The following is a 14394-nucleotide window of genomic DNA, read 5'->3' on the forward strand; positions in this document are numbered from 1 at the left end:
TTGTTTATTTATCATTGTGATTTGATGGTTTTCTGTCATGGTAACTTTTGAGTACTTTCTCTTTATTTGTGTATTTGCTCTACCGGTGGGTTTTATACTTTTGTGTGTTTTCATGATGGTAGAGATCATCCTTTTGCTTCCAGGTGTAGGACTTCCTTAACCATATATTTTGTTTTTTTGTTTGTTTGTTTGTTTGTTTGAGTTGGAGTCTCACTCTGTCACCCAGACTGGAGTGCAGTGGCCGCTCCTGGCCACCGCAGCCTCGACCTGCTAGGCTCCGGTGATCCTAATGCCTCAGCCTTCCAAGGAGCTGGAACTACAGGCGCGCGCTACCATGCCCAGCTAATTTTTAAAAAATTTATTGTAGAGATGAGGTCTCGACAAGTTGCCCAGGCGGGTCTCGAACCTGTGGGCTCAGGCCATCCACTCACCTCAGCCTCCCAAAGTGCTGGGATTACAGGCTGAGCCACCGAGCCCAGCTAAGCATATATTTTAATGCTGGTCTAGTGGTGATGAATGCCCTTAGCTTTTACTTGTCTGGAAAAGACTTTAATTCTCTGTCATTTATGAAGGATAACTTTATTGGGCATGCTACTCAAGGCAACTTGATGGGGTGCTGCCAGTGGCAGTGGTGGGCCAGGTGGGTGGGTGGGTGGATTCCTGGGCAGCGGGCATGGTATAAGTGGCTGTAGCAGCAGTGGCAGGACAGTCTTCTGGTGTGTGCTTAAAGAGTCTGTTCTGGTGTTGTCTATGACTGCAATGGGCTGGACGGGCCAGTCCCCAGGCCTGCTGGTGGCGGTGGCGTGTGGTGTGGGTAGATGCCAGCTGTGGTGGTAACAGCAAGCTAGATGGACCCATTCTTGAGCCTTGGGGAGGAGTGGTCAGGTACCAGTGGTGTCAACCTGGCTGAGCTAGCCCCAGGCCCTTGGACAGCCTGCTGGAGTGCTGGGATAGAGGGCGGAGCTGGTCTGGGCAGGGGTGTCCTCAGGCCTCCAGCAACGCTGTGGTGGGCAAGGATGGGTGATCCCTAAGCTCCTGGTGAAATTTGTGAGTGAGGGGCAGCAGCAGTGGTCAGCTGGCAGTGCCTACCCCCAGGGTGTGTCTCAGGGCTTCTGGACCCTGCTGCTGAGGGTTGCAGAGTTGTTATTGGTGGCAGCAGTAGGCAGGGCATGTGTGCCTCAGACCTAGGTGACAGTAGGGGGCAGGCAAGCCTGTTTTCAGGACCCATGTTAATGTGTGGTGGCCGCACTGCGGAGAGTTGTGGGGTTGCTGCCAGGACCTTGTTTTTTTGGTCCTGGCGGCGGCAGCAGCCTTTGTAGTGGCTGCAGTGAGGGAGCCTGTCCTCTGGACATGTGAAAATGTGTGGTGACTTTGCTGCTGGAGGCAGCAGGGTTGCTGACAGTGGCTTGCACTTAGGTCTCTGCAGCAGTGGTCTGTAGTGGTGATGACTACCAGTTGGGGGATGTCAGTGGCACTCCAGGGATATGGAGATTCAGGGGCTCTTGGGTCCCAGGACAGGATGCAGTCTGGGCTCTTGAAATGGCACCATGTTGTGTGATCTTGGGGTTTGTGACCTTTTGTGAACTCCCTCTCTGGAGCAGTACCTTTGTGTAGTCTCCAGGTAACTCCCTGTGCTAGCCTTAGGGCCTGTGAGGGTAGAGGTACTCTCCTGCGGCTAGAATTAGAGGAGTTTGCAGTGGAGATGTGGACCATTGGGTTCTCTCACACTTACCTGTTTGCACCTGGGAGTCTCTCTGGGTTCTTGGCCAAGCAGGTTACCTTGCTTCCCTCTTTCCTTGTCTCGGAGTTTCTTGTCTCTCTTGTTGAATTCCACTGTTTTCTCTTAGATGATCTATTGCCAAGTGTGATCATCTGCTCAGTACTTTGGTTCTTCTTTGTGGAGTAGGTATCAGTGCCCTAGTCAGCCAACTTGAAGTCCCTCCTTTGTGTCTCCTTGTGACCTATAAGAATGAGTTTTGTGTGTGTGGAGGAGGTTGAAACTTCAGATTGAAATGGCTCCCTGAGTCCCAGGAAGGGGTAATGAACCCAGATATCTTTTATCTGTACCAGTGAAATTTCTGAGTTTCAAGTATACAGAGACAGTCTTAACAGGCTTCCTCTTTGTGTGAATGAATAACTTAAAAGGAAAGGAAGGAAAATAATGGTAACAGCTAACATTCATTGAATATAACTGCATAGCAGGCTTTGTTCTAAGTGTGAACACATGATATTCTTAATCCACAAACACACCCAGCAAGGTCATTACACTTATTTTACAGATGAGAAAAATGGGGGCATAGATTGGTTCATAATTTGCCCAGGATCATGCATCTGGTATATGGTGGATTCAAACCCAGGTAGTCTGGTTTGCAGACGGGAAGCTTTTAATCACTAGATTGTTCTGCAAATGGAAAGCATTAGGCTGGTATTGGACTTCTCATCTGTGGCACTTGAAGCTAGTAGACAGCCAAATGTCTTTTGCAGAATATATAATTGGTTTGTCACTGTCAAACCAATGCACATCTCAGTGTATGTAAGAATTCAGAGAATGTGCTACCTGAACCCTTTCTGAAGAAAATCAGTGAGTAAAAAGATCTCCAGAAAGAATTGAGATTTATAAAATGTGTTAACTAAAAACATTTTAAAGGGGAGAAGTGAAAATTAACTTGTCTCAGAGGGGTAGCTTTTAGTTACTTGATTTAATGCAGTGTTAGAAAAATATTAATCTATGACTGTAAGAGGAGGGAGTAGAATTGAAAAGCATGGTAGAAAGTGTCTAAATTAAGGAGGAAGAAAAGGAAATGTGGAGCAATGCAACCAAATCAATAAAAATAGGGTGGTAATGTAGAAGCAAAAAGCATTTGATAAGTAGCAGAAAATAAGATGGAAGGAGTAAAATGAAATGTATATCTGCCATCACTAACAATGAATGAGCTGAAATGTCTTCAAAAGTCAGATATTGAAAGTCACAGAAGTTAGTGGGGTGTGTATGTGTATATGAGAGAGAGAGAGAGAGTGAGTTCATTGACAAAGGTTCAGAATGAATAATTGGGCAAAAGATAAACTAGGAAAATGCAAATAAAATAAAAGTGGTAATATTAATATCGAACAAAAATTTCAAGGTCAAAACACTGACTTGGTCAAAGATAGATATTACGCATTTATAAGTTACGGTCCTTGAAGATGCTGTAGTGAGCACATGGCATTTCCACAAGCAGAGCAGAAATACTTAGAAAACAGTTATGAGAATTAAACACCCTTTTCAGAATTTGACATATCAAAGAAGGCAATAAGCAAGGATATGGACAATTAATGTAGTCAGCAAGCTTGATGTTTGAATTCACTACAATCCTATTTTTGAGAATATATATGAGGATGTTCTGTAGCCATCTGAGACTGAAATCTGAGAAAAAGGGACATGTGAAATATAAGAAATGGTGAAACTAATCTGGGAGTCCAGTGGAAAGAAATAAGATAAGTGCTAAGATTTCCTGGAAAGCAGCTTATGCAAATAGAGTTAGAAGTTAGTGAGATTCTGGAAGTATGCTTTGTAAAAATGTAGACTAGATTCTAAGAAATTATATATATAATATGATTAAGAAAGGCAAACTATTAGGGGTATGGTGGAAGAAAGCCCATGAATCTTTTCTCATAAAAGGATAAAACAGCAAAGGGAAAACTGCAAAAAGTCACACTACAAATGAGAAACTAAGATCTCATATAATCTGGAGTATTTGAAGAAGTATATGAAATAATCCATTTGAACAAACCCTGGAAACGTTTTCTTTTGGGGAGCATACACCTTGACTTTGCAGTGAGCTATATTTACAGAATCTTAATATAATTAAGAACCATTATTTTTCAGCTTTTTCAGTTTTCTTATAGAGATATAGGTTATCTTCATGTTCATGAAACATTTAAAACTTTATTATATATTTTGTTGCAGAGAAAACTTATCAGTGATTCAAAAAATTCTATAGATTTTATTGTTTGTGATCCACAATATTAGTAGAAATCAGCAAAAGTTGAATAAAAAATGGGTACTTGTAAAGTATATAATACTCTTCTTTAAAAAAAAGAAACAGGAGAGAAGATTTAAAACTGATGTTACAATTTATCTAGAACTGTGCTGTCTAGTATGGTTATTTAGAATTGTGGTGTTCAGTATGGTAGCTACCAGTTGCATATGGCTATTTAAATTTAAATGAATTAAAATTAAATATTTAGCCAGGCTCGGTGGCTCAGCCTGTAATCCTGCGCCTTTGGGAGGCTGAGGTGAGTGAATTGACCGAACCCGCAGGTTCGAGACCCTCCTGGGCAACTTGGTGAGACCTCATCTCTACAATAAGTCAAAAATTAGCCGGGCGTGGTAGCACGCGCCTGTAGTTCCAGCTACTTGCAAGGCTGAGCGGAAGGATCGCCGGAGCCCAACAGGTCGAGGCTGCGGTGGCCGGGAGCGGCCACTGCACTCCAGTCTGGATGACAGAGTGAGACTCCAACTCAAAAAAAAAAAAAAAAAAAATTAAAAAACAAAATTAAAAATTAAATATTTGCACAGTTTAGTTCTTTAGTGATGCTAGGTGTATTTCTGGTGCTTAATAGCCACCTATGGCTAATGGCTGCCACATTGGGCAATGCAGATATTTAACATTTCCATCCTAGCAGAAAGGTGGGTTGGATAGCTAGAAAGTAGTGCAAGGAAGAACACTTCTGACTTATGGGTCATAGGCAAACTGGTATTCAGAGAACACTGAAAATCTTTAATAGCTTGCATTATTTAAAAAAGACTGAAGCCGGGCTTGGTGGCTCAACCTGTAATCCCGCGCCTTTGGGAGACTGAGGTGAGTGGATTGCCTGAGCCTGTGGGTTCGAGACCTGCCTGGGCAGGTGAGACCTCATCTCTACAATAAATAAATAAAAATTAGCTGGGCGTGGTAGCGCGCGCTTGTAATTCCGGCTACTCGGAAGGCTGAGGCGGAAGCATCGCCGGAGCCCAGCAGGTTGAGGCTGCGGTGGCCGGGAGCGGCCACTGCACTCCAGTCTGGGCGACAGAGTGAGACTCCAACTCAAAAAAAAATAAAAAAATAAAAACATAAAAAAATAAAAAAAATTAAAAAGACTGAAAATAAGTACCCAACTTAAGAAATTTGAAAAAGAAGAAAAAAACCCCCCATTTTATTAAACATACTAAAGTTGATTTGCATTTAAAAATGACAAATGTTTCATTGAATGGCAAAACATTTTGGTTAAAGTTATGAACAAGGCAGAATTGTTTGCTCACTATATTAAGCATCATTTTTTGAGGTTGTTTCATTTCACTAAATGCAATAAAAGTAAAAAATGAAAAAAACTGATATGAATACTAGAAGGGAAGTTAAAATGTTCTAGATACAAATGATATGATTATATTTCTAGAAAATTCAGGAGATCACTAAAAACCTCTTAAAACTAATAAGAGTATTGAATAATGTGACTATAAGACGATTACAAAAAAATGAATAGTTTTTCATTGTTGGAATAACCAGTCAGAGATGGAAAGAAAAAAAGTATTATGAAAATACACATAAGTTTAACAAAATTATTATGTACCAAGAAAAGAAAATGATTCTATCACTAAGTTAAAACTTAAGGAAAGTCAAACCAGCTCTCAATAAAAATGGTCAGTCTTTCTAAAATTAACATATTAATTTAATTCAATTCTAGTTATAGAGAAACCTGATGAATCATTTTGCAAATTAGGTAAGAGGATTTAAAAGTTCATACAGAAAATATATTTCTAAGAACAACCAATAAAATATACTCTATACTTTCTTTGTTAACAGTTTCTCCTCTTCTCCAATTCAAGCACATATTTGCATGGAGAAGAGTAGAGAAGAAAACAAACATGCTATTTTGGTGGTAGTTTCCCCATTAATTTCAGTGTAGAAGGGAATCCATGGAGAGTTGGGGGTGAACATACATTATGTCTTAATATATTTTTTGATTGTTTCATTTTTTAGAAGGAACATGTTGTTATTAATTGATTTAATGTAGAATATTTAGTTTAATGACTTTTCACCCTACAGTTGTAATCCTATTTTAGTTAAACTAAAAAATAAAAGCATATCATTTATTGACTTAAAGCATTTTTAGGAAATTCGTCAGATTTTTTTTAATACATTAAAAAAACTGAAATGTAATTTATTTCCATTTTCCTGAATGTTTGGTACTTTCTACAAAGGCAAGACTAATTTTTAACTCTGAAAAAAATTTTATTTTTCTCTCTGTTTTTTTTCCTTCTCTGTCTTTCAAAGGTATGCAACCACTCATGTATTCCGTTCAGGAAGCATTAAATGCCAGACCATGGTGGATTCGTGTGGGGACTGACATTTGTTACTATAAGTAAGTATTCTAAGAGTAATAGGACATGAACTTATAGAAGGGGATATTAACTTCATTTTATTTCGATGTAAAGGTAAAAAGTGGAATTTTTATTGACATACTTTGAATTGTGGTGCTATGCTTTAATAATTCTAAAGATTTCTTTAAAATTTGAGATCCAATTATGAGATATAATAGTAAAAATCAAATGTGTTTAGATGGTTATGTGTTCTCAGCTTTTTCAGCTTTAAAATTCTGGAAACTTCATTGAATAAAAGTGAAATTAGAAATATTAGGTAATAATTTGTGGTAGCTTTTGGCTTTTCCTGTGATATCAAATGTAATTCTTATATTTACCCTTTTTATATTAACACACAAATATTTACCTCTTTAATTTCCAAAATATTAACTGGAGGAATGTTTCCACTGCATTCTGTCAGCTTACACAATTCCTCTGTGGCTTCAAATAGATAATCATTTAATGAATTATAAATAAGGTCTAAAAGTCATTTACTACTTCTATGATAACTGCATTATTCTTCCACTCTACCTCTAAATTATCTCGATCCTCAGATACCTTCTCATTTTTACTCTATTTCTGTGCATAATATGTTTCCAGGTAATGTCCACTGTTGAATCCACTTTTCTGTTAATAATTTCAATCCTGGCATTTCTGTATAGTGGGTTTTGACTTTTTAGAGTGTGCTTCCTTAGTACTAATGCTCCTCTTTTTCTTTTTTTTTTTCTTTTTTTTTTTTTTAGCTTTGGCAGTTAGAAGAAGATTTCTAAAATTAAACTGTTCTAACAGTTTATGACATGGCTTTGGAAAAAACTTGGTTTTAAGTGCTCTTACTTTCTGGGAAAGAAAATGTTCCTTGAGATTCATCTTAGTAAGGTTTCTCCCCTGATCTTATTAGAAAAATAAATAGCAAATAAATGAGAGACAGAAGTAAAAGTAATATGTAAAGGGAATAGCATCTAGGATTTCTTTTAATAGTAGACTAAGATAAAAATCTCTGATTATTTGTCTTTCATAAAGTTGGAGTGAAGCAGTAATGATCTGAGCAGTGATTGGCTAGATTTGACAGAAATACTCAGAATATTGATGGTTAAAATAATATTTTTCAAAAAGTATTATTTCTTTCATTCTCTACTTTTACACAATAGAAATATTTAGTTTTTGTTTTTTCTGTTGTCTACTTCCTAATCTGGAAGTAGAGTTCAGTTCAATTTAAAAAAATTTATTAACCGTTTCTATGTAACAGGCTCTATTCTAGTTGTTTTCCTGAAGCCTAAAATTCAGATAATAAGGATTAAAATCTATTTTTGCATGTGTTTTAACTTTTCAAGTCGGTTATGTCCTTTGATATTTATTTGTCTTACTTGTAAAATGGAAAAAATCTATCCTTTGCCATTATATGAGATAATGTATATTTTACTGGTTTTTAACCTGCAAAGTGCCAAGTAGCTATTGTAGTATAAATACATTTCCAATTAGATGTTAAACTTTTGGGGGGGAAAGAGCTGGCAAAGACGAGTTGTTCTTGAAATTGTTTTGCATTTCTCTTAATCCTTGGCACCTTGTCACTGGGTATCTATTTGAGATATGGTGACTAAGTTAATGAACACTATCAGTTTGGAAATACTTTGAATACTTGTTTACATGAAAATATAACCTGTAAGTTCTGGATTTTCTTCAGTTTGTGTCTTAATACGAGATTATTTGGAATTTTAGAAATTAAGTTGTTAGACAAACCTTGCTTGCTTGTTTGTTTGAGTCAGGGTTTCACTCTTGTCCAGGCTAGAGTGCAGTGGCACTGCAGCCTCGATCTCCTGGGTTGAAGCATGTGCCACCACATTCGACTAATTTTTTAAAGTTTTTTGTAGAGACAAGGTTTCACTTTGTTGCCCAGGCAGCCTTGTACTCTTGGGCTCTAACAGTCCTCCCTCTTAAGCCTCCCAAAGTGCTGGGATTATAGGCGTGAGTCACTATGCCTGGTCTAAAGGATCTTTAAATCAGCATATGTCAGTGATACTTAATGTCTGAAAAGTATCTGAAAATGTGTAGTTCTAGCAATGTTTTATTAAGGAAATCTTCAAATATTTACCAAAGCAGAGAATAGAATAAGGAGGCCCCGTGTATTTATCACTCAGTTTTAACAATTACCCACACACTGATGACTTCCTGAATAGTTGCCTCATAAATGTTGTTTTAATTTATAGGCTTTCTTTTTCTCTTTTAAAAATTTCTTGTTCATTTGTTAAAGAAGCTGAATTATTTGCCATGCAGGATTTTTACATTTGGATTTTGCTGACTGCATCCCTGTGGCTTAACAAATACTTGTATTTCACCAATTTTGTAATTAGTTCTCAAAGCTTGATCAACTTCAGGTTTGATCTTTGCCAGGAATATTTCACAGATGGTATACTGAATTCCCATCGCACCACATCAGTGAACATTGTTATCTCTGATTATTTCTCTTTTTGTAATCTTAAAATTGGTTGGTGAATCTCTAGGTATTGTAGCCTGATCCATTCACTATACAGGTGTTCATCAGCCTTTCTTCTAATGGTTTTAGCAGCTATTGATGATCATTGCCTTGATCTAGTAATGTATATGACTGTCAAAAAAAATTTGGATGTGTAGAGTATTAGCTCATTTAATTATTAAACCCAGAAATGAAAAATAGTGTTGCTGGCTAATAACAATTAACTGCTTTAAGTTAAATTTTTACAGACTAGAGTCCCCCCTTCGAAGTTCTATTTAATAAAAGTAGCAAGTAAAATCAAAGGATTTTTGTGGATGATGAAATGAACATATTTTGTTTTTGTTTTTCCAGAAATCATTTCTCAAGAAGTTCAGTTGCTGCTGGTGGGCAAAAGGGAAAATCCTACTATACAATCACATTCACTGTCAGTTTTCCACATAAAGATGATGTTTGCTACTTTGCTTATCACTATCCATATACGTATTCAACTTTACAGGTGAGAACTCTAAATTAAATTGTATTATAACGATTATTACATTTTATGAATATGTGACAGAAAATTGCAGAAAAGTTACTTTTGACTAAGTATCTTAATAAAATAAGCAAAAATCTTAGTGTTGAAGATTTTGGAAGCTTATAGTATTTCTTGGAAGCATTAAAGGGAGTAAAATGGCATTGTGTTTCTCTTTTTTTTTTTTAATAGAAAGAAATATTAAGGAAATTTGACATGATTTTTACATTCCGTCTTTTGTTGAATTCCACAGTTCTCTAAGCTAAGATTTCATGATTTACAAATATTAACTAGGTGAAATTCCTACTAGCTTAACCAGAAACACTGAATCTCATAGAAAATGTAACAGTAGAAAAATGTGGATTCATTTTGAATTTTTTGTAGGAAAAATTGAGATATTTTTCTGTAGAAAAGATTTTCATTTTAGAGTCCTAAATCCAGATTTTTTTTAAAGAATATGGGGTATAAAAGTTTTTTGTGGGACTTTTTGAGATTTTTGAATATTTACATTGCTAAACTGAAGAAATCAAGTAATTAAATGAACAGCTGTGGTAGATTTATTCTCAGAACAGAATATCTATTCTAATGGTTAAGGATCATGAAGGTATAATCAGTTTACCCAGAAAGAAATTGCAGTACCATGATTAGAAACAAGCTCCTAAATTATTAGAGAGGAAAAAAATGAAAGAAAAACGCGTCTATAGTACAGGAGAGATACCAACCCTAAAGGAGGATGACCACAGTGAGTCTCCCTGTATGTTACTAAAAATTACAACCTCTAATAAAAGTACAATGTTTATGTGTCTTTCTGTGCTGAATAGCAGAGCATCAGAATATATACTTAAATTCTCAGCATTTGTATTTTGGGGTACTTTATCCTAGGAAAATGAATATGAATGTATATGAAGATACATCTTCAGTGTTTTTATTTGTCTGTTTTCATGTTATTGTTCTTTACCAGTCTTGCCTTTTTAATATATTTTGAATTCTTCTGCTTTCTTCCAATCCCTCTATTGTGACCTTTCCCAGGCATGACCATGGTCTCTCTCCTGGACTTCTGCCAATTTTTTTTCAACTGGTATACTAGGATTCACTTTTGCCTCTTTCTTCTTCATTAGTCTTTTTTTTCCACACTGTAGCCAAAGAGCTCTTTAATAGCTAGTCTCATCATATAAGTACCCTGCTTATGAGTAGTGATTTCTCTTGCCTTTTTATGAAGTCAAAATTCTTGCATGGTTCATTCTGTCATTTCTGTATATTTGTCACTTTTTTGGCCATATACTATTTGAACTATTATTTATTTAAACATCTTTTTTCTTTCTTTTTTCTTATTTTAAGGATGTGTGAGGTACGATTCAGGGTTAGGTATACAAATATGCATTATGCAGGTACCCTTGTTGATGAGGTGTGCTCCCCCCTTGCCCCCCTCTCCACCCCGGCAAATCTCCACTCTGTCAACCCTTTTTTACAGTATTATGATCATGTTCAAGGTCTACTTATGAGTGAGAACATGTGATACTCAGTTCTTTGTTTCTGTGGTAGATCACTCAGTTTTAAGTCCATCCAAGTTGCTGTGAAGTTCATAATTTTGGCCTTCCTTGTGGCTGTGTAATATTCCATCATGTATGTATACCAAATTTTTTTTATTCAGTCCTTTTTCGAAGGACAGCTGTTGGTTCCATGTTTTGGCTATTGTGAACGGTGCTACAGTAAACATGCATGTGCAGGTATCTTTTTCATAGAGTGATTTGAGTTCTTCCAGGTATATTCCCAGAGGGGGATTGTGTGGTCCTATAGCAGGTTGAGTTTTACATCTTTTAGGAATCACCAAGCTGTTTTCCACAGAGGTTGTACTAGTTTACACTTCCACCAACAGTGTAGAGGTGTTTCCTTTTCCCTCCATCCTCTCCTGCTCCTGTTGTTTTTTGAGTCATGGATGTTGGCCATCCTGACTGGAGTTAGGCAGTATCTTGGTGTGCTTTTAATTTGCTTTTCCTTGATGACTAGTGAGGCTGAGCACTTTTTCATGTATCTGTTGGCTGCTCGTATGTCTTCTTTTGAGAACTGTCTGTTCATATCTTTTGCCCACTTTGTAATAGGCTGTTTGTTTTTTCTTTTTGGCATGTTTGAGTTCCCTGTAGATCCTAGATGTTAGGCCTTTGTCGGACATACAGTTGGCAAATATATGTCTGTAGGCTGTCTGTAGGCTGTCTCCCTGTTCTCTTGATGGTTTCTTTGGCTTTCTAGAAGCTTGTCAGTTTGATGAGGTCCCACTTGTCTTATTTCTTATGGCATGGGCACTTAGGGTTTTGATCAGGAATTGGTTGCCAGTTCCAATTTCTATAAGGGTGTCTCCTGCATTTTCTAAGGTTCTTATAGTTTGAGGTTTTACATTTAGGTCTTTGATCCATTTAGAGTTGATTTTTGTGAATGGTGATAGGTAGAGGTCTTGTTTTAATCTTCTGCATGTGGTCAGCCAGTTTTTCCAGCACCATTTACTGAGTAGGTTCTCCTCTTCACAGTGGTTGGTGGTGGAGGGTTGAAGATGAGTTGGTTGAGAAATTGAGGTTTTGCTTCTGGAATATCTATTCTGTTCCATTGGTCTATATGCTTGTTCTTTTTTATTTTTTATTTTTATTGTTTTATTTTAAAGATGTGGGGTACAATTCAGGGTTAGGTATACAAATGTTCATTATATAAGTATTCTTATATGCTTGTTCTTGTAACGATATCGGGCTGTTTTGATTATTGTAGCTTTATAATAAAGTTTAAAGTCTGGGAGTGTGGTACCTCCTGCTTTGTTTTTTTTTTTGCTGAGGATTGTTTTGGCTATTTGTGCTTTTTATTTGGGTTTCTGTTTGTTTATTGTTGGTATATAGAAATGTGATTGTCTTTCGTACATTTAATTTATACCCTGAGACTTTGCCAATGTTCTTTATCAGTACAAGGAGATTTTTGACAGATTCTCTAGGGTTTTTGAGGTATAGATTCATATTGTCTGCAAAGAGGGATAATTTGACTTCCTCTTTTCCTATATGAATACCCCGATTGCCTTCTCTTGTCTGATTGCTGTGGCTGAGGACTTCCAAAACTATGTTGAAAAGGAAGGGTAAAGAGTGGGTATCTTTGTTTTGTTCTGGTTTTCAGGGAAAATTGTTCCAATTTCTGTCTGTTTAGCAGTATGTTAGCTGTGGTTTCTTGTAGATGCCTCTTATTATTTTAAGGTATGTTCCATCTATGCCTGGATGTTTGAGGGTTTTTATCAAGAAGGGGTGCTGGATTTCATCAAAAGCTTTTTCCAAATCTAATGATGTAGTTAATCATTTGTTTTTTGTTTTTGCATCTGTTGATGTATTTAATTACATCATCCTGCATCTCAGGGATGAAGCCTACTTGTTCATGGTGGATGATTTTTGAGATGTATTGTTGGATCTGGTTTGCTGGGATCTTGTTAAGAATTTTAGCACCTATATTTGTCAGGGATATTGGCCTATAGTTCCCTTTCTTTATTGGATCTTTGCCTGGTTGGAGTATCAATGTGATGTTAGTTTCATAACATGATTTGAGGAGGTTCCATCTTTCTCAGTAGACTGGAATACTTTCAATAAGATTGGTATTAGTTGCTCCTTATATGTTTTGTAGAATTCTGCTGGAAAGCCATCTGGTCCAGGGCTTTTTTTTTTGTAGATAGTTTTCAAAGACATAGTCAATTTCCTAGGTTGTTATTGGTCTACTTAGGGTCTTTATTTCTTCTTGTTTCAGCCTGGGGTGGTTGTGTGATGTCAGAAAGTCCTCTGTGCCCCTTAGGTTTTCAAGCTTGTTTCCATACAAGTGTGCATAATAGTCTCTGACAATCTTTTGTATTTCTTCAGCATCAGTTGTGACTTGATCTTCTGCATTTCTGATTGTGTTTTGGGGGGACTTTTTCTCTCTTTTTCTTGGTTAGTCTAGCTAGGGGTTCATCGATCTTGTTTATTGTTTCCTAGAACCAGCTTTTTGGTTCGTTGATCTTTTTGTGTTATATTTTTGTCTTTTATGTCCCTAATTTGGGCTTTTATTTTGGTGATCTGGATTCTTCTGCTGAAGTTAGGGTTTGGTGGTCTTGCTTTTCCAACTTCCTTAAGTGTTTTGTTAGACTGTTAACTTGTGATCTTTCCATTTTCTTCATGTGTGTTTGTAGAAATATGCATTCCTGTCTTAGTGCTATTTTCATGGCATCCCAGAGGTTTTGGTAAGATTTTTTTTCATTTTCATTTGTTTTTTTCATTTTCATTTGTTTTCTTTTAATCTCTGTTTTGATTTCCATGTTGACCCAGGAGTTGTTTAGCATCATACTATTTAGTGTCCATATCTTTGTGGGTTTTGGGGGAACTTCGTTGGTGTTGATATTTATTTTTATTCCACTGTGGTCTGAGAAGGTGCATGCCAGTATTTCATTCTTATGAAATTTGTTTATGCTTGATTTATGACTGAGGATGTGGTTGATCTTAGAGTATGTTCCATGTGGTGATGAGTAGAATGTATATTCTATGGTTGTTTAGTGGATTGTTCTGTAGATATCAATTAAGTCCATTTGGTCAAGTGTTGCATTGAGGTTTCAGATCTCCGTGCTGATTTTTTGTCTTAATGATCTGTTTACAGTTGTGAGTGGGTTAATTAAGTCCCCAGCTATGATAGTGTCAGAGTCAATATCTTTTTTTAGTTTACATAGAAGCTGCTTTATGAAAATTGATGCTCCTATGTTGGGTGCATATATGTTTAGGATGGATATTTCTTATTGATGTATTTAGCCTTTTATCATTATTTAGTGACCTTCTGTATCTTTTAAATGTTTTATAGATTAATGGATATTTTGTCCAATATTAAGATCACACTTTCTGCTTTCTTTTGTGTGTCATTTGTCTGAAAATTTGTTTTCCATCCTCTTACTTTGAGTCTGTGAGTGTCCTTTCTGGTGAGATGAGTCTCCTGGAGACAGCATATATATATTTTTTTTAATCCAGTTTGCCACTCTATGTTTTTTCAGTGGTATAT

At 36.6% G+C, this 14394-nt stretch overlaps 1 protein-coding gene across 3 annotated transcripts in view; it reads left to right on the plus strand.

Moving 5' to 3' along the window:
* AGTPBP1 (ATP/GTP binding protein 1) overlaps positions 1 to 14394 on the plus strand; it is a 172293-nt gene that overhangs the window by 109260 nt on the left and 48639 nt on the right. For all 3 annotated transcript variants that reach the window (XM_008056463.1, XM_021711566.1, XM_008056464.2), the window contains exons 17-18: positions 6294 to 6381; positions 9201 to 9345. In XM_008056463.1, the coding sequence (XP_008054654.1) occupies positions 6294 to 6381; positions 9201 to 9345 (233 nt within the window). The remainder of the gene's footprint in view (positions 1 to 6293; positions 6382 to 9200; positions 9346 to 14394) is intronic.

Source organism: Carlito syrichta, unplaced genomic scaffold (genome assembly GCF_000164805.1).
Source record: "Carlito syrichta isolate Samal-C Ts95f unplaced genomic scaffold, Tarsius_syrichta-2.0.1 Scaffold302371, whole genome shotgun sequence".
In the NCBI taxonomy this organism is placed as follows: domain Eukaryota; kingdom Metazoa; phylum Chordata; class Mammalia; order Primates; family Tarsiidae; genus Carlito; species Carlito syrichta.